Source organism: Gossypium raimondii, chromosome 9 (assembly GCF_025698545.1).
Source record: "Gossypium raimondii isolate GPD5lz chromosome 9, ASM2569854v1, whole genome shotgun sequence".
NCBI lineage: Eukaryota > Viridiplantae > Streptophyta > Magnoliopsida > Malvales > Malvaceae > Gossypium > Gossypium raimondii.
The window spans coordinates 6,890,769-6,918,669 of record NC_068573.1 but is presented as its reverse complement, the minus strand read 5'-3'; the positions used below and the strand labels follow the sequence as shown (position 1 = coordinate 6,918,669).

At 30.1% G+C, this 27,901-nt stretch overlaps 2 protein-coding genes and 1 long non-coding RNA gene across 4 annotated transcripts; 1 reads left to right on the top strand and 2 right to left on the bottom strand.

The window, feature by feature from the left end:
- The first annotated feature begins 8,083 nt into the window (after positions 1 to 8,083).
- On the top strand, positions 8,084 to 8,915 carry LOC105798281 (uncharacterized). The gene is made up of 2 exons (XR_001134995.2): positions 8,084 to 8,240; positions 8,678 to 8,915. It is a non-coding gene; the product is annotated as an uncharacterized LOC105798281 (long non-coding RNA).
- Positions 8,916 to 9,423: 508 nt separating this feature from the next.
- On the bottom strand, positions 9,424 to 12,194 carry LOC105798279 (type IV inositol polyphosphate 5-phosphatase 7). Of its 2 annotated transcripts, none has more exons than XM_012628285.2 (7): positions 11,681 to 12,194; positions 11,521 to 11,596; positions 11,327 to 11,437; positions 10,599 to 11,222; positions 10,100 to 10,366; positions 9,820 to 10,009; positions 9,424 to 9,739 (listed from the first exon to the last, which is right to left on the bottom strand). In XM_012628285.2, the coding sequence occupies exons 1-7, from the start codon at positions 11,787 to 11,789 to the stop codon at positions 9,629 to 9,631; spliced, it is 1,488 nt and encodes a 495-aa protein (XP_012483739.1). In that variant the 5' UTR covers positions 11,790 to 12,194; the 3' UTR covers positions 9,424 to 9,628. The 2 variants fall into 2 exon arrangements, with proteins under 2 accessions (XP_012483739.1, XP_012483740.1); XM_012628286.2 differs by having other exon boundaries at positions 9,424 to 9,724; positions 11,681 to 12,188.
- Positions 12,195 to 19,730: 7,536 nt separating this feature from the next.
- LOC105798280 (helicase SWR1) lies at positions 19,731 to 20,609 on the bottom strand. The gene has a single exon (XM_012628287.2). The coding sequence runs from the start codon at positions 20,425 to 20,427 to the stop codon at positions 19,852 to 19,854; it is 576 nt and encodes a 191-aa protein (XP_012483741.1). The 5' UTR covers positions 20,428 to 20,609; the 3' UTR covers positions 19,731 to 19,851.
- Positions 20,610 to 27,901: the final 7,292 nt, after the last annotated feature.

Sequence of the window (27,901 nt, the reverse complement as noted above, 5' to 3'; positions counted from 1 at the left end):
AACTCTTGTTTCCTTCCATCTTTTATACCTTTGAATCTTACTTCTTATAAGTAATGGGTCAAGGTCCATCTACTATCTACCATACTTCCCACCTTAAGTGATATAAGTCCCGAGGCAATACTTTATATATAGTATCGAATCGTTCTTGAAACTTAAGTTCTATTCTTCCATTCCATCTTTTCTATCAACAATTATCTTTATTTTATTTTATTAAACCGAACCTATCAACTATCTAAATAATCTATCCTTTTAAACACCCTAAAAAGACTTCTGCTATTACTTAATCAATTTCCTCTGTTAAAACGATTCCAAACAAACTCCTCGTCGACGATCAGGCAACTTAGTGAATTCGACTCATCATCAACGAGCCAGGTCACGTCAATTGGGTTAAAAGTTCAAGAAACACATATGAGTAACCCAAATACAGGAGAGGCATAAAACCCTTCATAATACATATGAAGGGCAACAAACCTAGTATATTTAACTAGGTTGTATTGCTCCCTCTCCTAATAGAACTAGGGGACTAGTTTGAGATATTGTTATTTGTATTCTACTAATTCAATCACGATTCTTCTATCTCTCCTTATAAATAGATGGCACTGATAGAGATAAATAAATAATACAACTTTGATATATTGTTATTCTGCCTGAAAATATTGAGAAATTTATTTTCTAAGTATAATTTTTTTTTCTAGGAATAACAATACTCTAGGAATAACAATACTATCGGTTTCTATTAAGAGATATAATTACTTTGTTACTGAAAGTAAGAAATTGTTTCAAGTTTTGTGTTTGATTCATGGTTGTTTGAACCCACACTCAAAATGATTTGTGGTGCAAGAATAGCAAAGAAGGTCATTAGGATGAAAGTCGAAAACGTCTAGAATCCGTCTCACACAAAGCACAAGTACTTTTCAAAAAAAGTTTATTGCTATAAATGTCACAAACTGATTCGATTTGCATCAAAAATGGATACATTCTCAACCTCCAACCACACATCAGTATCAAGAATGAATACTCAAATCAATCCACCAATACACCATTATATGCATCGAAGTGCTAGTTGAACATAAATGCACTGATCCCACCAACCACACCAGAATACAATCAAACCCCATGGTATTTGAGCTAGGGATGCATTCTCAACCCCCAGGTATTAGAGAACTATCACATAATGACACGCACGTAATAGGGCATGCCCACTATACCCATAACTCTATCTGACAATATTAATAGGGCATTTTCCATTATTAATTATCATAAAACATGTTTCCAACATATTAGCAATCAAACAACATATAGCAAGCATATTCATGTTTAATAAAATATCTTAAACATATCAAATAGTAAAGAATATGCATACCTCACGAACTTGTTCAACATCTATATCTTTTTCTTTCCATTCACTTATTGAGTTATGCATATATAAATATATTAAAAACAAATTATTAAAGCATAGAAGAAATGATTACTCGTCGACGACTTTCGCTTTTCACTTATCCTTCGACGTCCTGGCATCGACTTTGGCTACGTATAACAAATTCAATTACGAAAAAATTATTAGTTCTACATATCAAACATAGAAACATAAAAATTTAACATAAAATGCATTTTATTCAATTAGGTCCCTCAAACCCTAATATCCAAAACACTCATCTCACAATCTACCTATTCAAATATAAATCCAACTTCGTAAATATACTATATGGACTTAAATTATCATTCTATAGCATAAATTTCCAATAGCTTTTATTCTATTCAATATGATCTTAATGTCACAAATTAACCATATAATCTACTATCAAATTAAGCTCAAATCAGCATTACCCACTATGTTCTAACATGTTCTCCACATAGCCAAGCTTATACAAATCATGATTTCAAGCTCCCAATTCACTAATACTCAAAAATGGTAGCTTGAATAAAACTTAGCAATAGGAAAAAAAAAACTAACACTTGGGTTAATTAAATTGAGCTTGGATGATTAAGAATCCATAAAAGTTCAACAAAAAGGAACATGTTTACCTTGTGAATTATGAACCAAAAATGAAAAGAACTAAATCATTTTATTGCTTTCTCAAATTAGGTTGGGAAATGTTCGAAAAGAAAATGTAACACATCTTCCTCTCTCCCACTAAAATGTTATTTAAACAATGGATTAATAAGTTAATTAACCTTAAAAGGGCATAAATCATCATTAGAAAGCTCAGTGGAAATCAAGGGTTAGGATTAAAGTCATCCGCTAACGATCCTTTAATTATGATAATATTACTCATAAGTCCATGGTTCAATTGTCAACTAAGCCCTCTATCATTTCTTCAATTAAAACTCTTTAATGATGAAACTCTCGATTTAGTCCCTATACTATATCTATTAACTTATCTAATAAATTCCATGTAATAATTTGATTTTACAACTTCTATTTATGACACGTAACTATTCAATTATAATTTTAGATTAACTTGATTTAAAAAACTTAATCTCAAAACCAAATTTGACATTGTTGAAACTTGAGCCATTGCACTAACCAAATATCACCCATGGTCCTTTAGAAATAAGAAAACGCTTGAAAAGATTATCCATGGATTGAGACTTCACCATAAAGTAAATGTTTTTCAAGTCCATTAGATGAATTGATTTCGAAAGTTTTCATAAAGCATAGATTTTATTCAATAACATGTTAAACTTGATCCTTCTTCCTAACAACTTGATAATAATTGTTTTTACCATGCTTTACTCTATTAGTTAATGGAGACTCTCAAAGAATTTAATCAAAGATATTCCATTTATTATTTCCATGATAACATCACCCTCCAAAAGGTCAATTTTTTCTTCTTCCAAAGTTGTTGGAATTTCGATACTAAGCAGAGAATAAATGAAAAATTTAGCATCAAAATTGTCCGCTAATGTTTTCATTATTTTCACTCATCTATTTTGAACAATGTAATAAAGGTATTTATAACAAGAAAAACTCATAAATATGGAAAGAAGTAACAAAGATTTTTATACTAATAAATGTCAGATATAAATGTGAAATATATTATACTAATAAATACTAAATCTTCTAGAAAGAAAATATATTTTATTTAACTTGACCTGCAAGCAATCTCATTAAAACATGTTTATATTTTTTAGTTCACCAAAGTTGAAGTGTTCGCCAACTTTGGATGAACGGTCATCTCGCAACACTCCTCCTTGACCTTCATACTGCGAACACCAATTTTATCCCTCAACTCTTCAAACCTCATCTTCCTAAGTGGTTTGGTTATAATGTTTGCAAGTTTGCATCTTGCCTTGTTCACAAGCTTCTAGTTTAATGAGCTCGTATTATGGCGTCCTCGCACTTTTGTAGCACGTATTTCATTCAGTTTGCATTTTGTACTTTGCACAGCTCGCACTTGATTCAGCTTGCAGCTTGCACTTTTCATAGTTTACACATTTGTCAACTCGTACTTTTTTTGAGTTCGCAACTTGCATTTTGGTGAGCTTGCAAACTCACACTTCATCCTACTACTTGCTACTGCATAAGTGGCTAATTTGTAACACTTTTTCTTGACCATCTTGCAGCAAACTCCAATATTGTTTTCTTGTACAACTTATTCAAAAATTGCATGCTTCAATACTACTAAATCACATCTGTGATAAGTTTCAACAATAGGCCTGATACTTTTAACAGGAAGATCATCAAAACTTTTATCTTTATCTTTATCTTTATCTTCAACTTTAGTCATCTTCCCAACCAATTTTTATTTGCACACCTGACTAAGGGAATTATAGTTCACATGTCCTTGCCTTTTATGCCAACTATATGATTTATCCATTGAACTGGTATTATTCATTGAAACTATGACCACTTCCTATCCCAATGAATCAAATATAGTGCAGCATTTATCTTTGAAAACAACTATGTATTTCTTCTCCATCAATTGACCAATGCTAAGGAGATTATGATCTATTTCAGGAACTAAAAGCACATCTATAATTACTTTAGTACCTGTTGGAGTGTTGATCAACACATCCCCTTTTCCCTTAGCTTTTAAGAGTTTGCCATTACCAATCATCACCTTAAGATTGCATCTTCTGTCAATCTTCCTAAATATACTTTCATCTGATGTCATGTGGTTGGTGCTTCCACTATCAATCAACCAACCTTTCGCGACTCTATTTTTTGATACAGAACTTGTGGCTGTGAACACATGCTCCTCCTGAATGTGATCTCCCTCAGTTAACTGAGCTTGCACATTCTGTTGAGGGTTCATCCTTTGTTCGTGCATACTTTCTCCATGTGGCCAAATTGTTTACAGCTTCTACATTGAATATCTCTAGCTTGAACTAGTAATACCTTTCCAAGTGATTTGTCTTTTTGTAATGAAAGCATGGTGGGTTTTCTTCCTTGCCACCATCTCTCCATCTATCCTCTTTCTTCTCTGTCCAACCTTTCTTACCCTTATGTTTCTGGGGGTTTGCATTATCAATACTCAAGGCTCGCAATGTTTCTTCTTCTACGTGCTCCCAAAGCCTTATTTCTTCTTCTTCGTGCTTCCAATGCCTTGATGCTCTTCTTTGCTCTTGAACATACAGAGCATTTATTAATTTTGAAAAAGAGATTACTGAGAGATCCCTTGAGTCTTCGAGTGAGGAAATCTTAGATTCATACCTCTCAAAAAGTGTTATTATATCCTTCTTAATGACCCTGCTATCTGCGAACTGTTCCCCAAGTAACCTGATGTTATTCACTACCGCCATAATTCTGCCTACGTATTTCTTTACTATTTCAGTCTCCTTCATCTTTAAATTCTCAAAATCTCTTCTAAGACTAATGCGTGTGAATATGACATATGAGACACCATTCTGAATACAGGATATTACCTTGTATCTTTTAGTTCGCTTGTCACTATGGTGTTTGATTTGAGCGACTGTAGCATTGTCCCCCAATGGTGCTAGCTCGACATTAATATTCAAAACCTCCCACAAGTCATAAGCTTGTAGGTAGGTCTTCCTCTTAACAACCCATATATGATAGTTTTTTCCATTGAAAATGAATAGTGGAAGTGGTCAGAAGCTTGCAGAAGCCATGTATAACTCAAAAAGAACAGTAACGACCCGTAAGAAGACAAATCTAATACCATTTGTTGGAATTTTGATACTAAGAAAGAAACAATTGCAGAGAAGAACCTCAAAATTTAACAACAAAATTTTCTGTTAAGGTTTTTATTATTTTTCACTCATTTATTTTGAATAATGTAATAAGGGTATTTATAATAAAAAAAACTCCTAAATATGGAAAGAAATAAAAAAGATTTTTATACTAATAAATGTCAAATATAAATGCTAAATATATTATACTAATAAATATTAAATCTTCTAGAAAGAAAATATATTTTGTTTAACTTGACTTGCAAGCAATCTCTTTAAATCCTATTCATATTTTTTAATTCACCAAAATTGAAGTGTTTGTCAACTTTACATGAATGGTCATCTCGCAACAAAAGTCTTGTTTGATTCCTAAACTCCCTTCATTGCCTACAACAAAGTTTCCTTGAAAGACATGTTCTTATTGGATGGTGGCTCTAGGATAATATCCCTATCATCGTGTAGGTTTGCTTCTCTTAAGTGAACTTTCTTTATCACCCTTCTAACCATGGACGATGACGTATTCCCCGGCCACTGGAGTAAGCAGATAGTGAGAGCATGATTTTCCAGGCTTACAACCAAGGAATTTTTCTTGAAAGAATAACCAAGGAATTAATGCAATGGAAAAGTGCTATGAATTTATATTTTATTTAATTTATTACTATAAAATGTTAGAGTAAAGCTCATTTTGTTTTACTTTTAATTTAACACTAAAAAAATTTCTCGTTTTACTTTCAAGAAATCAATAATTAAAAAGAAAATAATTTCTCTAAACTTCTCTCATTATACGCTTAAATGAATTTATTAAGGTAGTGTTTGAAAAGTTATTTAGTAATTAGATTTGGGTATAATTGTTTGTAATTAGACAAGGGTGATATGTTTGGATAATCATTATAATTAGTGGGTCTCACTGAATTGAGTGTAGACCTGACTATAAGTCGGGCTGCTCGCTTAGGCCTGAAGGATTGCCTGAAAAATGAGAGGGTTTGGGTAAAAATATATACTCGAAAAATGAGTTTGGACAAAAAATAAGGCCTATTTTCTAGACGGGTCGTGCCTCGGATAAGATTTTTTTGACTAGGCCTGGCCGAACTCTAATCAATTGTTTTGCTATCATTTCGCTATTATATTGCTACTGTTTTATTGTTCTCGTTTTATTATTAATTTTGCTACAATTTAAGAGGCATTTGCTGGGTGAATTTCTGAAAAATGTCGTTTTTTTTAAATTATTGGAGTAGGCTATTTTTTAAAAAAATTACGGGACTAGGCTGAAATAACGAAAATGCTTCCACTTTCCAAGTGTATTCAGCGTATTGACAAAAAAACGCTTTCAGTTGGAAGTACTTTCGGCCACATCAGTAGAAAACGCTTCCAGCTGAAAGCTTTTTCAACTAATATAGCAGAAAGAGCTTCCAGCTGGAAGTTATTTTAGCTGAAGTGGTAGAAAGAGCTTCCAGTTGGAAATGCTTTCTGCCAATACGCTGAAAATTCTTCCAAGTGGAAGCATTTTCGTTATTTCGGCCTAGTCCCATAATTTTTAGAAAATACAGCCTAATCTAGTAATTTCTTTTTAAAAAAGGCATTTTTGGGAAATTTATTGGCATTTTCTTGCTAAGTTGCAACTATCTTAGTATTATTTAAGTATAAAGATTTTTTAATGTATTTTCAATTTGTAGGGAAACATTTATTTTAATGTTTTTTGATGTATTATATTTTTTAAATTTATTTTATATAAAATATAAAAAAAATTAATACGGGTGGGCCAAGTTAAGCTCGGGTTTAACATTTTTAATATGGGTCGGGCTTGGATAGAATTTTAGACTCATTTTTTGGGCTGAGCCCCAGACCTAGAAAACAGGTTTAAAATTTTGTACCGGCCCTGCCCATGATCAGGTCTAAATGGGGTCAATTGAAGCACTCCAACTACACTTTCCAATTCTTAGGGGAGGGTGAGAATTAAAGTAATTGCGCAGGTAATTACATCCAAATTATCCAATTTTTTTAAAAAATTATTTTTATACAAGTTATAAAAATTATATTATAAGCAAGAGCACTCATGAGTGTTTTAAATGGTTATGGCCAAGAAATTTTATATTATAAGTCCTAAAAATTAAGTTTTAAAAATAAATTGTGTATTTTATAAAGTTATAACAAAAATTAGATTATTTAAATCTTAAAAAATTCTAAAGTTATAGCTATAAAACTTATTAAAAATAATTTGCATGTTATAAAAGTGTTATAATATATTTATTTATAAAAGTTATGGCGGTATGGACATAATTTATATATGTGTCTATACTATATATTATAAAAAATATACTTATTCATAAAAAGTTAAAGTTTTTTTATCATAACTTATTTATAAAAATGATTATTTTAAAGTTATGACAAAAAATGTATTATTTATAGGAAATGTTATGAAAGTTTTGGACAATTTACAAAACAAATATAAATTATTTTTAATACAATTTAAAAAAATAAATAGGTTTTGATAGAGAAAAATGTTTATTCAAGCTGAAATTTGACCTTACATGAACACTTACAACAATGGCATCCACTAGTTTCAACTGAGTAGATATATTCAAAAACCAAGTAGTCTACTCGGCTTAATAGGCTCGACATGATTTAAACTGAGTTTAGATAATAATAAAAAAATTACACATTCTGAATTTCATTTAAATAATAAAAAAATATATAACATATCTAAAAATATATTTTAAATATTTTATGAATTTTTAAATAATGAAACCAATTTTTTTGAATAAACCGACATAAAAATGAACTTCAACTTAAAATTTTTTTGAATCTTATTTCGACCCATAAACATTTCTATATTAAAGTATACAACTGATTTTTCTTAAAAAAATACAATGGATTTAAGGCTTAGGCCCAACCTTCTACACTGGGCTAAGTATAATTTTCTCCCAACTTAGGCGTAAGAGATGCACACCACGATCTTAATTTTCAAAAAACTCTTCGTTTCGTTTGTTCAAATTTGAATTTTCTTTAGTAAAAAACAGGAAGTGAAAGCCAATATGGCGGGAACAGATCTACCACAAAATCTCCCTTTTCTTTACCTCGGCTTGCTTCAGATAAATCCAGAGGAGGTAATATAATCTCTTTACAGTTGCATATATCTTTTTTTTTCTTGAGAAAATGTTGTAATTGAAGTGATAGGAAACTTACGAAATAGCTCACTGATTTATGGATGGAAACTTATATAAGATCAAAAGAAGAAATTTAAAATATAATTAAAAGATAAGATAAAACAATAATAGCGAAAGGTAAATAAAATTATTTAAATATTTTAAATCCAGAAATATCAATAATTTTTTTGAATTTTTTTTTTAAATCCTGTTAACATGAAAGAGAACTGGATTAGAATTTCAGCAAAGCAGTTTTTCCGTCTTCTTTTTTTGCTTCTCTACATTTATTCTCTGTAGAAAACAAAGGGAGATTTATTTTAAAATTTTCACTAATTTGTTTTAAAATTAAATCTTTTTTTTTTTGCATATATTTTTAATAATTGTTCTATTGTTCGCAGGCCAGAATTGCTCTGATTCAAGATGAAATATCCACCGCTGGATCTGATGAAGGAGTTTAAGGTACTAAAACGGCACTGGTTCTATTATTTGCGTATCTGAATGAATCAAGGATTACTTTTTGTTTTTGTAATTAAACATATATTTAAAACTTTTGCATGGATTATTTGACGATTAAAGAAGCAAAAATAAGATAAAAACATCACCTATGTCTTTTTAATTTATGCAGAGATTAGTTTATTTTCCAAATGGTTGAGTTCAATTTTAAGATTAGGTTTGTTGTAAATTCTTCAATCCTTGGTGTTTTAGAGAGAGCGTTATCCAAATTGAAATAGTTATGGTCTAATTTCTTGATGAATGGATTATGGGAATTCATCTTTTGCAAGTCTTTTACGTACTAACATTTCTGTAATGGTATTGACGTCCTTAAATATAAATTGCATGAGAACTTTTGGGGCTATACATTTATGAAAGTTGATTCTATGGTATGGCCATAATTAGTGCCCTAAAGATAAGGTATATATAAATACCTAGTATCTTTGTTCATTAATGCTCAAGGTGCAAAAGAATGTCATTATCTGAATGGATTTTTACAGCAAAATTTCATATATATATATATATATATATATTAGCTTCTTATTGAAAAAAATTGAAATGATTTCTAATGCTCGAGCCTTTACTGCTCTCTTTTACAAATCTCTTACCATACTGTAAAAGAGGTTTTATGTATCTCTGTTCTTGCTCACTGTTATAGTCTTGATAAATATTACTTTCACTTATTGAATTATAGAAACTAGTTTTCATCTGTGGATCTAACTCATAACCAGTCATGGAACTCTGTCCAAAGAAACAAGAGGGAAAGGAGAAGAAAGAAGATTGTAAAATAATAATGCCTTCTTACAGCCGGCCCCGCTGTTAAATAAATTAGCTGAATCCATTTTCATAAGGTTTATCTACAGCTTTTGCGTGTGTATTGAAGATGCTTCTGTATCCTTTACAATCAAAGATAGCAACGTAGCTTTACCCTCTTCATAGTTTCCGCTTGTCCCCTGTAACGGAAAGATCTATCATCATATGCTTATATACAGACTTTAGGAAAAACATGCTAAAGTTAGGCTATAGTAATTAGAATGAGCGAACTTACAATCTGTTCTGGAGGCATAATGTTTGGAACAATGGTATCCTTGGAAAAAATTCTTGGATTGCTAGACTTGTTGACTTCTATCTGAGTTGAGAATAGGGCAGAGACCGGCCGATGATCGGAAAACTTAATTTCACTTCGCAAGTAGGATAAAAGTTTCACTCCTTTTCCATACCACAGAATTCTATCACACCTGTGACAAGACACATGCATCATGCTCATAGAATCAGATCTGTGTTTAAGGAGTTTGATTCTGTGAAAATTAGTTGGTTGCACAATATACCATGCTGGAGTCCTTTGTTTCTCTCCTGATCTACTGGGAACGCCACCTGAGTATCGATTACAATTTGATGAAGAGTATTTATAAGTTGGTGCAAATTCAATGTTACCCTCTCTCCAACCTTGGAACACTCCTCCATCTTCTTGTTCCCTTCGAAGCTGATCGAACTCTTGCAGTGCTTTCCAGTCTTTCTTCTGTATCAAATGCCTAGCTAAATTGTCTTCCAAGTTGTATAACCTATAGTTGAGATCCCCAAACCAGAATATCCGACTGTTCCATAAAAATGATGAAGGTTTTATTTCATGAATTTGGATTGTTAATACAACTAATTTGCATAGATTTCGGTTATTCCTATCCTAATGATACTTCGAACATTAATGTTCAATTGTTGCGACTGGATAATACTTTTTTGTTTGGAATTCAAGGTGGTTGTGAGTGCTAGACGATTTAGATGTCACATTCTGCCTACAAATATGTTCAATTTTGAAGAGGAATTACTTACTCATGTCCTAAGATGGTGAGAGGATGAAGATTGTGTTCATCTTTGGCTGATCGAGGAAAGCTTGTTCGCTTAAAAATCTCTGAAACTTGATGATTCCTTCGGCCTTCATCACCTTGTTTCTCTCCAGAAGCCAAATGAGCAGCAATGAAGCAGAAGCTGGTCCTTTCAATTGACATACTAACTGAAACTGAACCTTTGTTTCCCAAATAACCCATGATCCCACAAGCGACTGAACTAACTTTCACATTTGAAACACTGTATTTCGTCACCAACTCCTCCTTCATCCATACACTTATGAAAACACCAACCATTTTCTTGCTTGCCATTAGCTTGTATTTGCTGCCTCCAATGACTGCTTGCTGATGATGTCGATGTTGAGTTATTGGCTTACCTCTCATCCGCGTATTGTCACAAATTGCACTAAAACTAGCTCTTTTTTCTAAACCAGGATTTCTTACATAATGGTAGCTGTCACTTGAGATTGGATTCAACATGGGAGTCAACCAAGGGCAACCAGAACTTTCGTTTAGTGCTTTTCCTATTAGCAGGTTCCAATTTGTTGCTTTTCTTGGATCTTCTGCCCCTATCACCGTTCGAGTTTTCAAGGGTACAATCTCTTGAAATCTACAGGTTGAAACTTTTGTAATGTCAGTTCAACAATTTACTCTGTTCATTGCATGATAGCAGAGATTAAACAGCATTACATAATTTTTGGAATTATTTCATACCCGAGAACATAGATATCAACAGCATCCTGGGGTTTCAGCCATTCTTCTAAATCAACAGCTAAACTTCCTACAGGAGCTCTTCCAGCAACATTCCAAGTTCCTACAAAAATCCTGAGCCATGGAGGAAAGGTTAGCTAAATTGAACTTTAACCCCCTTTTTTTTTTCCTTTATTGTTTAAGCCTTTAAAACTCACCTTAACTCATTAGTTGAAGTGCATGGATCTATCTCTAACGAACTAACATAAATGTCTTCCATGAAATCATCTCCATCTGCAAGAAACATATCCAATGGTGAAAAAAAAAAAAGAAAAAAGAAAAACTCAAAAAAAAAACTAAAACAAGCATAAAAGTAACCTGAAAGTTCATCCTGTAAGTAATAAGGATCAGGTTGTTTCTTTTTGTGCTTCCTTTTGAGCCATTTCCTAAATTTCCCAGAGCTTGACTTTGGGTTCTTGTCATTCATTGTAACTCCTAATGGAAAACAAGTCCATACCAAATTTCTTTTTCCATAAAACAAGGAGGATTGTAATAAACTTAGTCCAACTTCTGTTGCTTTCTTCCTGATTTCACCGATCTCAATCTATGATAAAACCAAAGAAATATAGTTTTCCCTGTTGAATGTCTTAGTGTTCATCGCCTGGTAAACCTAATAGATGAGCTTGAAAAAAACAGTTTAAAACAATGAGACAAAACCCCGAAGTTTAGGCATTTAGTTTTATTTGATAATCCCAAGAGATTGAAGTATATGAGAGAGGGAGACTGGGAAAAACAGTTACAATGAAAAGTCAAGGCTTTGAAGGATGATGAGAACCTTCATCTTATATCTTGGGCATATGATTGAATTTCCTAAATCTCAAGGAACCAAAAAAATAAAATGAAATGAAATGAAAAAAAATTGGACCTCACAATGTTCTATCAAGAAAATTTTTTTGTTTGATTATTAGAGCTATTAGGTGGTAGTGCTGGTCACGTATGTCTTGTGTATTTGTAACGTGACAAGTTTATTTCATGTCCAACTCAAATTTTATATTATTAATATATTTGGTTGGTTTCTTTTTATAATTATGTTTAAGGGTTAATATTATATATGTTAATAATTCATATTATATCTATGATTTGTTGACATATTCATGTCGAATTATATTAATTTATCTTAGTGTAGTATTTTCTTTAAACATTTTCAAAATCTCAAGAAAAATGAAACCTGGTTTCGTAAAGATTTTACTAAAATGGAACTAAGTACTCAATGCACATTATTCTTTCTCAAGTCATTTTAGTTTAATTTATGTTTGCCTTGAATAAATTATTTAAACTAAACTTTTGATATTTTTTTTATAAATAGGAGTTCAGTCATTAATTGTACTACCTCCGTCATTCTACTAGGCATTGGCTCTGTTAGTCTATGTTGACTACAAACATTATTATATTAAAGTTTCAGAAACACGTAAATTAACTATTTTTGATAAATAAATCGTTCAAAGAAGATGACTATCACTTGTCACTAACATACTTTACCTTGTAACTTAAGTGATATTATAGTTTCACTTAACAAGGATCTTGGAAAGGGCCAATTGATCTATTATATCCAACTATATAAGCCCTCTCTCACCTCAGGCAGGAAGGGTAGAAACACTCATTCTCTTACTTAACACATTTAACTCCTGTCTCTCTCATCATCTCTTTCGTTCCTTCAAACCTCAACTTCTGATCATTGATAGAGTAAGACTCTCCGCAAATAAGATTAACTGTCTCCCGCAGTCATCATGATCTTTTCCACACCATTTCTTAGTATCAACAATCTTAAATCTAAAATACATCAAACTGTTTAGTTTTCATGTTAAAGCAAAAGTATCATATCATGTTAAAGCAATGTAATCTTGAAGGACTTTAACTTCTTTTAACTTGGTTTTCCCTTAGCTATTCATTTTTTAAGATTGACCCCCATGAATTCAAGAAAAAAAAAAGCATAAAAAAAGATGGCATGATGTTTCATCAACTCTTACAATTGACTTTGATTAAACTAAGGAGTTGATTCTCTTTACATTTATTTATTCAACTTGAACATTATATATCCTCTCTCAGATATTTTTCTATTTCTCATCAGATCCATTCCTTTTCGTGCAGACCAATTATTCTTATGACTAAACTAGAGCTGAATATATATAAATTCAATAATTGATTTCCATAAATGAATGTATTTATTTGTTTCTAGGTATCTTGGTTTTACAATGGTCAATTTATGGGAAAATTTTGCAGTTCCGACTCCAACCACAAATTAGACATCATGATTCTCGCTATGACAATAAATAAAATATTATATCCTATTAGAGATGAATAAAATTAAATAAATAAGACGTGTCAGTTTCTTAATTTCACTTGTAGATTTAAAAAATTTCACCTTTAATATATCAAATAATATTTTTATGTTATATTTAAATTTAAGATTTTAATCTATCTTTCCTGGAAAAGATAAAACCTAGCTAACAAATTGAGTCGTACTTATATTTATAGAATTAATATGGAAAAAATACAAAATATGCATATACGTACATATATAGATTATTGAATCTACCAAAAATCGAGTCTCAATCACAATCAGTCCAAAAGAGCAGCATTGGCCCATATCAGTTATGACTACACCTTCCACTTGTGTGGTTTGTTTTGGATATCATATCATCATCTTGTCAACAAAAATAAAAATCATGGTTACAGCTCCTTTTTTTTTTGTACATATGGTTATACTTTGTTCATTCACTCATTTTAATTGGGTTTGTTTCTTTTTAGTACAGATAAGTTTTTAACGGGAGGATAAGGTGAATTTTACATTTGGTCTTAATTTAATTATTATTTTAAAAATTAACTTTTAATATTTATATATTATTTCAATTTGATCATAATTTTAAAATTTTAAAATATAAAGCATACATATATTTTTTAAAAATATTAAAATCTGTAAATATAAAACTTTTTAGAAATCTAATTTAGTTCCAAACCCCAAAAAAAATCCTGATTGACTCTCATATCCACTGGTTTCCTGTTTTTCAAAAAAAGAAAAAACTTTGGCATATGAATCACCATCATCTAGTTTTTTCTCACCCAATTCTTTTGTTTTTCTTTATCACTTTTCGTTTTATAGTTCCTTTTAAAAGTCGACTCGATTTCTTTACCAAGTTTTTCACCATTTGTTTCTTCAAAATCTCAACATCTAGTCACACTCCCTCCTTTTCTCTCCCCCCATCGAAATTATTCTCGATTTCTTTTTTCCTCCCTAAACTCGATAACCCCTGCATCTTTACTTTTCACTTTCGACTTTGAAAACCCATTTGCATTTTCAATTAAAAAACCATGATTTTCAGTGAATTCATCAACTTTATCAAAAATTGACCGTTACTGGGAAGAAATTTTTCCCCCTGGATTTAGGCTCGGGGTTAGACTCTTGATCGATGAGATCAAGGATGATGGGTCCAAAATCAACACGAATGTCACCTTTGGTGAAGGAAAGAGGGGCAAACAAAGTTCTAATAAGAAAACTCACATTCTTAGAAGAAGAAAAAAGAGAAATTTCTAAATCAATTTTTTGAGTTTAAAATTTTGTGGGGTTTTTATTATTCATTTTAGAAAAATCCAAATCTATTTTTGAGAGTTGTGACAATGGGTGGACTAGTCAAGGTGAAGGTTTTGGGGTTTAGAATTTATTAGAATTAAATTAAAGAAACAAAAATAACTAGATGAATAAGAAGAATATAATTATTAGAACATAGATTTTTGGGGTTTAGGAGTAGATTGTTTTTTTTAATTTTTATCTATTTTGTTTTTCAATTTATAGTATTTAGATTTTCAGAAAATATTTATATTTTCTATATACTTTTAAATTCTTTTAAAATTAGGAAGAGATAATATATTAATGTTGAGGGTTAATTTTTTCAAATTATAACTAAATTAATATAACAGGTAAAAATTAAATATTAAATTTATTATTATATCAATTTTAAGCTATCACCTTACTTTCTCTTTAAAAATTTAACCACACTTAACGAACAAAGGACTCAAAAAAACAAAATTAATTGACCATTTTTAAAAAAATTATTAGATAATTAAAAAAATTGAGCATAGTTGGGCCACCTCTAATGTAATTTACCTTTTTTTTTGGATATTAGTCTTTTCACTCAATTTAATTTATAGCTAGTATCCATCAAGTTCCGTTTTTCGAATAAGGTCTAAAAGGTTAGATACAACTATAAATTTGATGTCAGCATTCTAGATAAATTTATTGTTTTAAATAATTCATGTATTTTGGGAAAATTATATTTTATATCTAAATTCAAATATAAACAAAAAAAACAAATATTTGTCAAAATATTTTGAAAACAAAGATTCAAGCAACAAAACCATCAAATATTTCATTGGAAATTATTTACATTAATCTTTCATATTTTAGCTACTTTTCTAGTTAATTTCTTGGATGTTGAGATGTTTTTACTTAAATGTCTATATTTTAATATATAAATTTGAAGTTGTTGAGAGTTTTTCTATATGTCCGTTCATATGAATTAATTTTGTATATTAATATAATACGGTCACTATTCATATATGTGACATGTTAAATAGGTTTTCATACACGATGACATGTATCCTATTTTAGGGTTAACACGCGTATACTCGAAGTAAGTTTGCATACACAGTTTTCACACCACGTGTAAGTGAACTCATTTTATGTATTACGCATCCTTATATTGGGCTCGCTCACACTACAAATATGCGAGCACTACGCATGTGTAAATCTATACAGAATATGAATCAAAACCTGACGAACTAACGGGTCAGTGGGTTGATAATAATTAATAACATAACACAAGTCTAAATTTTAAAATAAACCAATAAAGTTTATGAGACTACTTTTTTTTGTGTGTAATTTCGAAATTAACCTAACAATCTTACTTTGTTTTGCTTATTAGGATTCAATGCCATCCATATGAATTTTCACAAAGACCCACCAAAAATAAAAATAACTGATATTCAAAATAGAAAATATGACATATATTGTATTTTGTTACATAGAGTTTGTTTTTTTTTATGGATTGATGAAAATTTTTATAGATTATGTTTTTTTTTTTAATTTCTTTTACTGCTTATTAATATTGAGAGGGGGAAGGGATATTGTCCATTGAGATGAGACAAAGAGGCATTAATGAGGTGCTTACATTCTAACAAGATGAAAATGATATATTCTGCTCTTTGTAGATATATGTCTTTCTCATTTTAATTATTTTGATGGATGAGTCATTACCTGTCCTTATTCATTGGGACCAATCTAGGGATGACAAAATAATCTTCTTTTAGTGTGAAAACAGAGACTATAAGGATGAAATTAGAATGAGATTGATTTGGAATTAAGATTTTTTTTTTTAACCCTCATTATTTAGGTGTACGTAAAACATTTTTAGGTTTTCTATATATATTATATGAGTGCAGTATCACGATTTATAGTGTTTATTTTTTGATACAATGTCTAGAACTACCCATAGTAACTCCTAACCCTTAAATAAGAGGATACTGTGTTTTAGTGCACTCGAACTCACACCCTCTTGTACTGGCAACAATGTTTATGTTAACTAAACTAAAACTCAATCGACATTTTAAGTTTAATATTAGAATAATTATTTTCTATAAAAAATTTCTTTAAACGAGTTTAAAATGGTACAATTTTTTTTATTAAAATAATAAAATAATTAAAAATAACATTTTATTTCCACTAGTAGTGAACAAACTAAATGTCTTTTCTATTATTACAGGGTTTTTTTACTAAAATAATCTAAAAAAATTAAAAAAAATACCAAAATAGTATATCTTATTTTTTTTATTTACCAAAATGGTACAAAAAAAAAGCAGAAATATGGGTGATGGGCCTGCCACAGGCGGCACTAACATGTTCGTATTTTGGCTCTTTGTTCGTATTTTTTCTTTAAAAAAATTACTATTTTCTAATTTTATTATTTTACATTATTTTAGTACATTATGTTTGAAATGTATTCATTTAGTGTGTTTTTTTAATAAATTTTTAAAAAAACCTTATTTCCGCCCTTTGTTCGTATTTTTTCCCGGATTTTATTACTTTCAATAAAATATATTATTTTCGTATTTTATTATTTTACATTATTTTAGTACATTATGTTTGAAATGTATTAATTTACTGTGTTTTTAAATAAATTTAAATAAAAACTCTTATTTTGACCCTTTGTTCCTATTTTTTCCTGGATTTTATTACTTTTAAAAATATACTATTTTCTAATTTTCTAATTTTACATTTTTTAGTACATTATGTTTGAAATGTATTAATTTACTGTGTTTTTAAATAAATTTTAAAAAAGCCTTATTTCGCCCTTTGTTCGTATTTTTCTCCGGATTTTATTACTTTAAAATAGACTATTTTCTAATTTTATTATTTTACATTACTTTAATACATTATGTTTGAAATGTATTCATTTAGTGTGTTTTTAAATAATTTTTTAAAAAACTCCTTATTTCGTCCTTTGTTCGTATTTTTTCCGAATTTTATTACTTTCAATAAAAACACACTAAATGAATACATTTCAAACATAATGTACTAAAATAATGTAAAATAATAAAATTAGAAAATAGTATATTTTTTAAAGTAATAAAATCCGGGAAAAAAATACGAACAAAGAGCCAAAATATGAACATGTTAGTGCCGCCTCTGCCATAAGCACCTTTTGTGCCGCCTGTGGCAAGCCCATCACCCATATTTCTTCTCTCTTTTTTTTTTGTACCATTTTTTGTAAATAAAAAATAAGATATACTATTTTTTTATTTTTTTGGATTATTTTAATAAAAAACTCATTATTACATATCTATTATATTAATAAATTTATTATTGTAGAGAAATCTACTTGTATTTAATATATTTTTGTACGATTAATATTTGAACAGTTTAAAGTTTTAAAGGTAAAGTAAATAGTTAGAAATTTTTAATTTACGTTAAACTTGGCACTCATAATCTTAATGAATGAAATTTAAAATATGACGGCTAGATCATAATAATATTAATTGTAGAAAAATATATGAAAATGTATAAAATTAAAGTGGTGTAAATGGATTCCTTCCTTTTATTATTTTATTAGATTGATAAAATTATTAATACAAAATGTTAAAATAATTAAGATATAATTTTATTGTAAAAAACTTAATTTATATATAAATATAATTTTCAAGACTCACTACAAAGGAAAAAAATTATGAAAAGATCAACAAATGTTGGTTATAATGGTAAGATACATTACATTCTCAATGAGAAAACATAAATTTTAATTTTAAAGATAATATTGTTGAAATGAGTAATCATAAATCCTGAACCTGAATCATCAAACGAAATTAAAAAAATATCCCGAAAAGTTTCTCTAAGCTAAAGTAACCTATTGGTGAAATTTTTAAACTCCACGAACAAAAGCAATTTATTCTACCAAAAAATTCTTTCGAAGACAAACTAGGTTCTATAAGACTAATTTTCACCAATTGAAGTTAGGGGTATTCAAATAGTTAACCATTCGGCTAACCAAACTGAACTAGTATTAACCAAATTAACTAAACTTTTGAATTTTTTAACGGTTAACCGAATTGAATTTTTTTTCAAAAAAAATTAACCAAATCGAAATATTTTGGCTAATTCGGTCGGTTAACCGAAATTTATATGTTTTTATTTTTTTTGGTTAAAACAAGTATAAAATATATAAAAAACAAATTGATAATGTTCATTTAACTGAATTATCTGAATTAAAATTACATATAATTTGTATTATTAATTGTTAAGTTCGGTTAGTTACCCGATTTCGAATTGAATTAATCGATAACCAAACTTCTAAAAAGTCATTAACTAACCTCCAACCGAATTAGATCAGATAACCGATTGATTAATTAAATTAGATTAGTTCGATCAATTAATTCAGTTTTTGTGAAAGTTTGGGCTTGCCTTTCTTAGTTAACTTACTAATTCCAAAAATCGGCCTTGGGTTTATTGGTGGGCTAATTAAAGGCAAAAGACTAAAAAAGAATCGACCCCAACCTTCTCCAAATAGCCCACCAGTCTTCTCAGCCTATATCATCTCAAAATTACTAAGATTTTAGGAGTGGCTATTTCACAATTTAATGGAAAAGAGGGAACATAATATAAATTAAATTTGTGAAAATTGTTCTATCCTGATATTGTAATTTTGACTTTACTTTTTCCTTGAAAAGAATGTGTCAAAAAAATTTGCAAATTTTGATGAGTTCATTAGTAGTATTTTGGCCATCATATAAGCTTCTTGTTCCTTGTAAATCAAGCAACAATTTAAATTTTAACGTGGAATTAAAGTAAGCATGAAGATTTTTTTTTATATACAAAAAGAGGTTATAAGGAGAGAATTGAGTGTGTGTATATATATATATATTAAAATTGGAATCCAAAAACTCACTGAATAATACCTCTTAAAATTGATTGAATAAATCAATTAAGTTAGACCCAAATTCAATTATCCCTCAACTTTCAAAACGAAACGATTTACTCTATCAGATGAAAGGTTGGTGTGTTTCTTCTTGCTGCAATCAGCTGGTTTTCTTCCTTTTCTTGCATCTAAAGCTAACTGCTGTCTAAACATGGCAATGAATGCTTCAACTCTCTCATTCAATTCCTCCTTTGACAGCTTTAATGCCTCAATGTTTTCTTCTTCTTCTTCTTCTTCTTCTTCTTCTTCTTCTTCAACCACCACTTCTTTCTCTACTAGATCTTCAACTTCTTCACTTTTGCTTATTTGCTTTGAATTGCTGACCTGATGATCTTCTGTACATGCTTCAGCTTCATTGAAATTTCCTCTTTTCTTCTTCATTTCTTCCTCATTTTTATTCATTTCTTGCTGACTAATTTGACTTGAATTTGGGGTCATGGAAGTGAAAAAAATAGCCAAAAGCACAAGGTTTAACACAAGAAACACCCAAGCTCGCCATTGTTGAACTAGAAACAACAGTAGAGCACGTTTCAAACATACCAGTAAAACAGCTATTCCTGCTGTAAACAAAGCTGTATTCACATTTTCTTTCTTCTCCTCCATACTTTTTCTCTCTTGAAAAATTCTTGGGTTTTCTTTTTTCTTTGTACATGTTGGAGATGATCAAATTCACGATATATATATAAAATGGGAGATTAGAATTTTACCTTGAAACTAGGGTTAAAATGGGAAGCCATGGGAATCATCTGGCACCACCAGCTGTGAAAATCAGAGACAAAACATGGCATGGGAAGGGAAAGGGAGACAAGAAAACATAGATATAAACTTTTCAGTAACAATAAAGTTACCTTATGATTGCTACATTTTAATTTTTAGTCATGTAAGTATGTGTGTGTTAGGGCTTGGCGTGCTGACCAGTGGGCCTAAAATCATGTTTCCAACAGCTTTTTGGTCTTTCTGTTTTTGAGCATATCAATGGAGTTGCGAAACATTCCACTATCCTATGTTTCAAATTTGTTTGTTTTCTTAAATAGATATAAAGCTTATGTGATATTTTATTGAATCAAAGATGTACATTCTATATTTATATCCCACATTTGAATAACATCGGTAAAAGTATTTTGGAAGTCCTTGTATTAGGAGTCGAATTGTATTTTGTCTATTCTATTAAAAGAAATAGGTAAACTAATCTCTATACATTAGATTAAAGAGTAAATTGATCCTTTCTGTTAAAAATTGCATCTATTTGTATTGTTAAAATCTGACATGATCGACAGAATAATTAGACAGTGGCATGTGACATACCATGTGTAACTCATGCTGACGGTTAACGGCATAAATGGATGAAAGTTTTAACACAAGTATTAATTTGTTCTTTAATCTAACGTCCTCTTAATTTATTCATTTTGAGTAAAAAAAATGTAAAATGTAATTTAACTCTTAATATAGGAACTTCTAAGTTACTTTTATCGAATAGCATATGAGTATATATTTCAATTGCACATGTAGCACATTATTTAAGTTCTTTTCTCTTTCATCGTGCATTTTTTACCATCATACTATGTTAGTAATGAAATGGGAAACATAGCATAATGGTTGATAGGTAGAAAAGATGCAAAAGTGTTGTAATGTATGAATGGCAAAGATGGAATGCTTCAAGGAAAGTCTATTCTATTTTATTTCTTTTATCATCATTTCCATTTATTGTAATCATCAAAGGTTGAAATTGCATTATTTATAAAATTGAATTAAAATAAAAATAGTTTTTAAAAATATTTTTAATCAATTACTCATTTTATATGTTATATTCAAATTGGATTATATAAACTTTTGGTTAATGTGAGTAAGGTTAATGTTTTGGTATATTTAAGATTTCAAGTTCGAATCTTATCTTGAATAATTATAGAGGTGAAGTCATAAAATTTTTTGGGAGGGTCGAATTAAATTGTATATTTTTTACGATAGTAAAAATGTAATTTTATCATTTTAATAACCTATATTTTTATAACTTTTAAAGGATTAAATTAATTTTTTTATCATTTTTGGGAGCTAAAGTGTAATTTTACCATTACTAATTTTAAATTTTATAAACTATAAAGGGGCCTAAATAAAAAATTTTCCATTTTAGGGAGGACCGAGCCCCTGTCAGCTCCCTCGGATTCACCACTGAATGTAGATTCTCTTTCGATTTTATTTTTGTTTAAATCTCATCATTTTGTGTTTTATAATGAGTATTTTTTTTATAAGGGATGGAACTGGATAAAGGTATTAAGAAATTGAACTCGGAATTAATATCAACTGAAGATTTGAATACAATTTCTTTTTCTACTTCACTTGCTATTCAATTTATTCTAATGGAATGTACATTATTTGTAATTCTAATTATACATTCTCACAACAAATGGTAAAGACAAAATCTGAGATTAAACTCACATGCCCTTGGGGGAGGGGGGGGGGGGGAGCAGATTTTTCAGGTTTATGACAGCAACGAATGATCGGAAACGTGAAGGTTGATAGCACGCCTTGCTTTGTAAGACCGCAACATCGTAGGAAAATGACCCTACATCACCCATTTCTCCATGATTGTATTTTAAATGCAAAAAACAACATATTCCTTGTCCAAACATACCTTTTGTTTGTTTTTATGTAATAAACGAAAAGAATGTTTGGTAAGAAAAGGAGGCTGTTGCAAAGGAAAACTCAAAAAGTTGTCACTTGTTTTCAAGTATACTAGGCCTCAACCCTCCCATTCTTGAATCCTCCTCCTCCCATCATTTTCCAAAATGACAAAATTTATATACAAATATTCAAAAATAATCAGCCTTTGGAACAAAATTTAATGTTGAAATTGCATTATTTATAAAATAAATTAAAATTAAATTTTTAATCAATTACTCATTTTTATGCTTATATTCAACCGGGATTTTATAATATTTTGGTCACCGTGGCCTTAACTTATTATTTGAGTTAAACTTTGGATGTAATGGTTTTATGATTATTATTTTGCCTTTGAGACTTTGGTTTCAAATTGCATTTTTGAGTTTGTGCCTCAAGACAAAACAAATATATCTCAAAATAGGATGAATAAATTGCGCTGAGCATGCATTTCTAAGTGCATGCTTCGAGACATAGCATGTATATCCCGATACATAGTGGGTTAAGTCTCGAGATATTTGAAGTCAATAGCTAAAGTTTGCTTTTAAGGAAGGCAAGTCTTGAGACATAACTTTTGTGTCTCGAGAGTATCGAGACATGGGTCCTTGTATTGATACATTGGCCCAGGTGTTAAGATTTAGCTCTAAATTTCGTATTTTGAGCCCCCATTTGATGTTTTAAAACCTGTTTAAGCTAAATTTATGTTAATAATGATCCATTAATGCTTGTAACGATTAATCGCATGATATTATCTCGTATTTAAATATGTTTTAATTATATGATTGATCATTTGAATCGATTCGATGATGAATGTGACATTCTTTATTTAATCGAGCTAATTAGATGTTACATTTTCACACCATTGCAAAATATATATACAACATCAGTATAATAAAAGCTAGCAATAATGACATTTCATTTCCAAGTACTACAAATATATCCACCATTGAGTCATTCGCTTTCTTCAATTTCAACAGTAATTTAGAAACTTCATTCTTTAATTGAACATTTTCTTCAATAATTTCAGCTTTAACATCAAACAAACGCATTATCTTTCAAATACGATACATTGTTACTTAATTGATTAAACTTATCATATTTTCAACTCCAATATAATTTCTGCCATGCATAAAATCCACATATTTAATCCCACAAATAAATGAAGTGTTACGCTATATCAAAAATCATTTTTATATTTATAAGTGTTGAGTGTAATGATAAGATATATTGCACCTTCAAGAGAATATGCAAGATCAAATCTTGAAGATGACATTGTTAGGAAGGATAACCATAAATCCTAAATATGAACTGTAAAACGAACATAAACAATATAAAAAAAAAAACAATTTCATATCTGATAAAGCAATCAATTTTATTAACAACATATGTTTTAATATACAACATTATCTGGTATTTTGGACACCCATAAACCTTCTCCTGGATTTGCGTTTGTCCAAGAAGTCCACCTTGGTGTCTTTTCATTGCAAGAACAACAAACACCTCCTGCGTAATCCCATTCTATCGAGTAATTTGATATCAAATTGTACCCATTCGATTTTTGTTTTGCAAATATAAAATAAACTTAAACAAAATTAGCACTTATAAATACAATGAGTAAAAGAATTCTCAACATCACACTTTATATACATGAAGAACTGATATTTTTGCTTAAAATTTCGTTTTTTAAATGAACTTTCTTTTTCTTTTTTAATTTTATAAATTCCATGTTGGAATTAATTAACTTTTAAAAATTACATATAACAATCACTAAATGCCATATTAATGTGATTTTGCAAAACCACAAAAGTCTCTTGCATACATATGGTAATTACTCAAATAAAAAGGCTAACATTTTAAAAGATTTGATTTTATAAGGACAAATATCAAAATTGAATATCAACTTTCATATAACATTAATTTGATGCATTTGTATACATTAAATTTTACTTTTAGTTCAATTTTACATTTCACTAACTTGTTATCTATGTGGCACATTTTTGATTAAGTTATCTAAACTATTGACATGACATTGTATTATATTAGAAAACAAATAAACAAATTTAAATTATTTCCACCTACATTAAAAATATAGATTTCTTGGAGGAAATAAGAAACCCTTTTTAGATTTCCTTTTTCTTTTAATCTAAGTGGAAAGAATTTAAATTTATTTGTTTGTTTTTTAACCTTATAAAATACCATGTCAACACTTTTCACATGGCCTAATGCAAAATTGTACCACGTAAATTGTACAGCCCATTTTTCGCCTGGGCCCATTTACAAAAAAAAACAAACCATTCACTATCCAATAAACCTAACCCAACTACTGCAAGCCCAAACTCGGAGCCCAATACTAGGCCCAATAGACCTAGAAACCAAAGTCGGCCTAGGGTTTCAGAAACTAAGCGCCGCCCCTGCTTCAGACTGTTGGTCTCCCAAGTGCTGCCTGGTTCAGACCTTAGGTCTTCTGCCGCCACCGCCGCGCGTCTGTCACCGCCTCTGTCCCATCCACCGTCGCCCATTAAATGCCTGCAAAAAGAAGAGAACACGCAAGCAGCCAGATAATAGAAAATAGGAGTAGATCGGCTATAAAAGTCGAGCCCCATCTCTCTATTTTTCTTCTCCCTTTTTTTACAACATTCGAAATAAAAAAAAAAACAGATCAAAAAAGAACAAAAAGGTTGATTCAAAATTTTTTTTTCTGTTCTTGTATATTATCTTTTTATTCTCTGTTTATTGTTGTCGTTGTTTTTTTTTTTTTACTATTCTTTTAAACTATAAGCGAAACGGAAGAGAAAAGAAAAAGGATACTTACCGGTCTCGAAAGCCCGTCGGTGTTGGAATCGGATCGAAAAAGGGACGAAAGGTCCCTCCTTTTTCGGCTTGTTGGGTCTGAAGGATCGAGTCTTAGAGTGGGGATCGAGAACGGGGTTTAAAAACCCTTTTTTCTCACTCCGACCACCGCCCGTGACGGAGCATCGGCCTCTGTACGGCCGTTCATCGACGGGGACAATGGCCGGTTTCTGGATTTATTAAAATGGGGGAGAGGATTTTGCTTTGTTTTTTTTAGTTGAGACCGAAAATGAAGTTAAAAAAAATATTTTTGGTTTAAATAACCATTTCAAAACGGCGCCGTTTGAGCCACCCCTGACCCGCGCGGTGACCCGACCCAGGGGGAGGATCCGCGTGTCTTTAGTTTTTGGGTTATTTGCGCAAGCAGTCCCTCTGAGTTTGCAGCGCATTACAATTTGATCTTTTTTTGTTATTTCCTTTTTTTAATTTGGCCCTGCAATTTTACTTTTGTTTCAATTTAGCCCACTGCAGCGCTGCGTTTTGGGGGCTCTGGTTTATTCGCAGTCTTGGTCCCCCTCTTTTTGGCGCGTATTGCAATCTAGTCCTTTCTGTTTTTATTTATTTCGAATTCACCCAATATTTTATTTTTACTTTAATTTAAGTCCTTTGTAGTATCTTTATTATTATTATTATTATTATTATTATTATTATTATTATTATTATTATTACCTATTTATTTATATGTATTTTATTTAAATTTTCGGTATATATATATATACATGCAAATATTTTTATGATATACATACATTACCTTTTAGAACTCATATATACTTATATATATATATATATATATATATATATATATATATATATATATATATATTTACATGTTTTACAACTTATATACATATCTATATATCTATATTTTATTTTCATAAATACATATATCTACTTATATACAATCCTTACAATTTAAAATATAGCTTTTATGTCTATTTTTTTATTTCATACATACATATATATATTATAATATTATTCATTATTATTGTTTCATGTGGTGTTAATTTATTTATTTATTTACATGCTCATTATTATTATCTTTTACTTAAGTGCTTTAATTTTTATTTGTTTATTTACTTTTATTTGATGATTTCTTTTATTATGTATTTGCCATCTTATTTATTTATCTTTTCTAATTTTGCTTGTATTACTTGCATTATCATCATTATTGTTATTTTACATTCTTATTACTCGAATTTATCAAAAAAAAAACGACGAAAAATTTCAAAATAAAAGTAACAATCGGTATTTGAGATCCTCGAAAGAATCGAGCCCTAACGTATTGGGTTTCAATTTCCTTCGTTGGATCTAGATCATCGAGGTTATTCTTTTTATAAAAAAAGGACATAAATAAAACTCGTTATTGAGAATTCAATACGTCGTGTCCTAATGTATTGGACGCGATACGTTGATTTCTCGAGACGAGGATTTTTCAAAATAAATGCAATATTCAATGTTTAACATTTGAAGAAATTGTACCCTAACGTATTGGGTCACAATTTTTTCATATGACTTAAATAATCAAACATTTTTTTTAAAAAAAAAACTTTTTAATGCGAGTTTAGATTTGCTCATTTCGGAAGAGGTAAGATATCGTACCCTAACGCATTGGGTGTGACATTTTCTCTTTCTGAAATGAAAAAGTCTTAATGAGCAGCTCGACTTTTATAAGTTTTCTTTTTTTCAAAATAAGGATCGTATTTTTAAAATTCTTCAAAGTTCTTAATTTTCGACATCGAGACATTAAGTAACCAACTGGGTACCAATTTCGGGCGTATCGAGGGTGCTAATCCTTCCTCATGCGTAACTGACTCCCGAACCTGTTTTTCTGAATTTCGTGGACCAAACTTGTTGTTTTAATAAAGTCAAACCGTTTATTAAAAACAACCACTTTTAGAGGTGATCCAATCACACCTCATAAAAAGGATTGGTGGCGACTCCCGTTTCATTTTTCAAAACTCAAGTCGACCACGTTTTCATCCAAAAAAATGGTGTCAACAGCTTGGCGACTCCGCTGGGGAATTTTTCAAAAAAGTGAGTCGAGCCACGAGTTGATTACTTTTTGTCTTTTGTCGAAAATTGAAAATTTGGTTTAAATTTACGATCCTTTCATTGCATATCATTCTTCATTATAATTTTCATCATTGTGGTTTATAATTGCTCTATTTGTTTAAATTTTGGTATCTTTTGCATTGCATTGCATGACCTTTGGTCACACCTTTGTAAGTGGGAGTGAGAAGCTACTCCTTCATGAGGTTTTCACCTCCGTGCAGGATAGTGGATCGCTTTCGGGATACATCTGTACCTATGTCTTCGTGAGGTTTTCATCTCCGTGCAGCCATAGAGAAATGTATTCCCCTGAACCGAACTCGGTCTGTATGAGCCTATAATGGGTGAAGATCGAGGAATCTGCTGGTTAGGATACCTTATCTTTAGAGCCAAACCTCATGTAGTGACCCTTAGGAACTCACCCTAGGTAAAACTACACCAAACCCAGTAGATTCCCTGATATGTGCTCTTATTCTTTCTGAATTGTCGTGGATTGTATGTTTATACCTAATACTGATCTTTG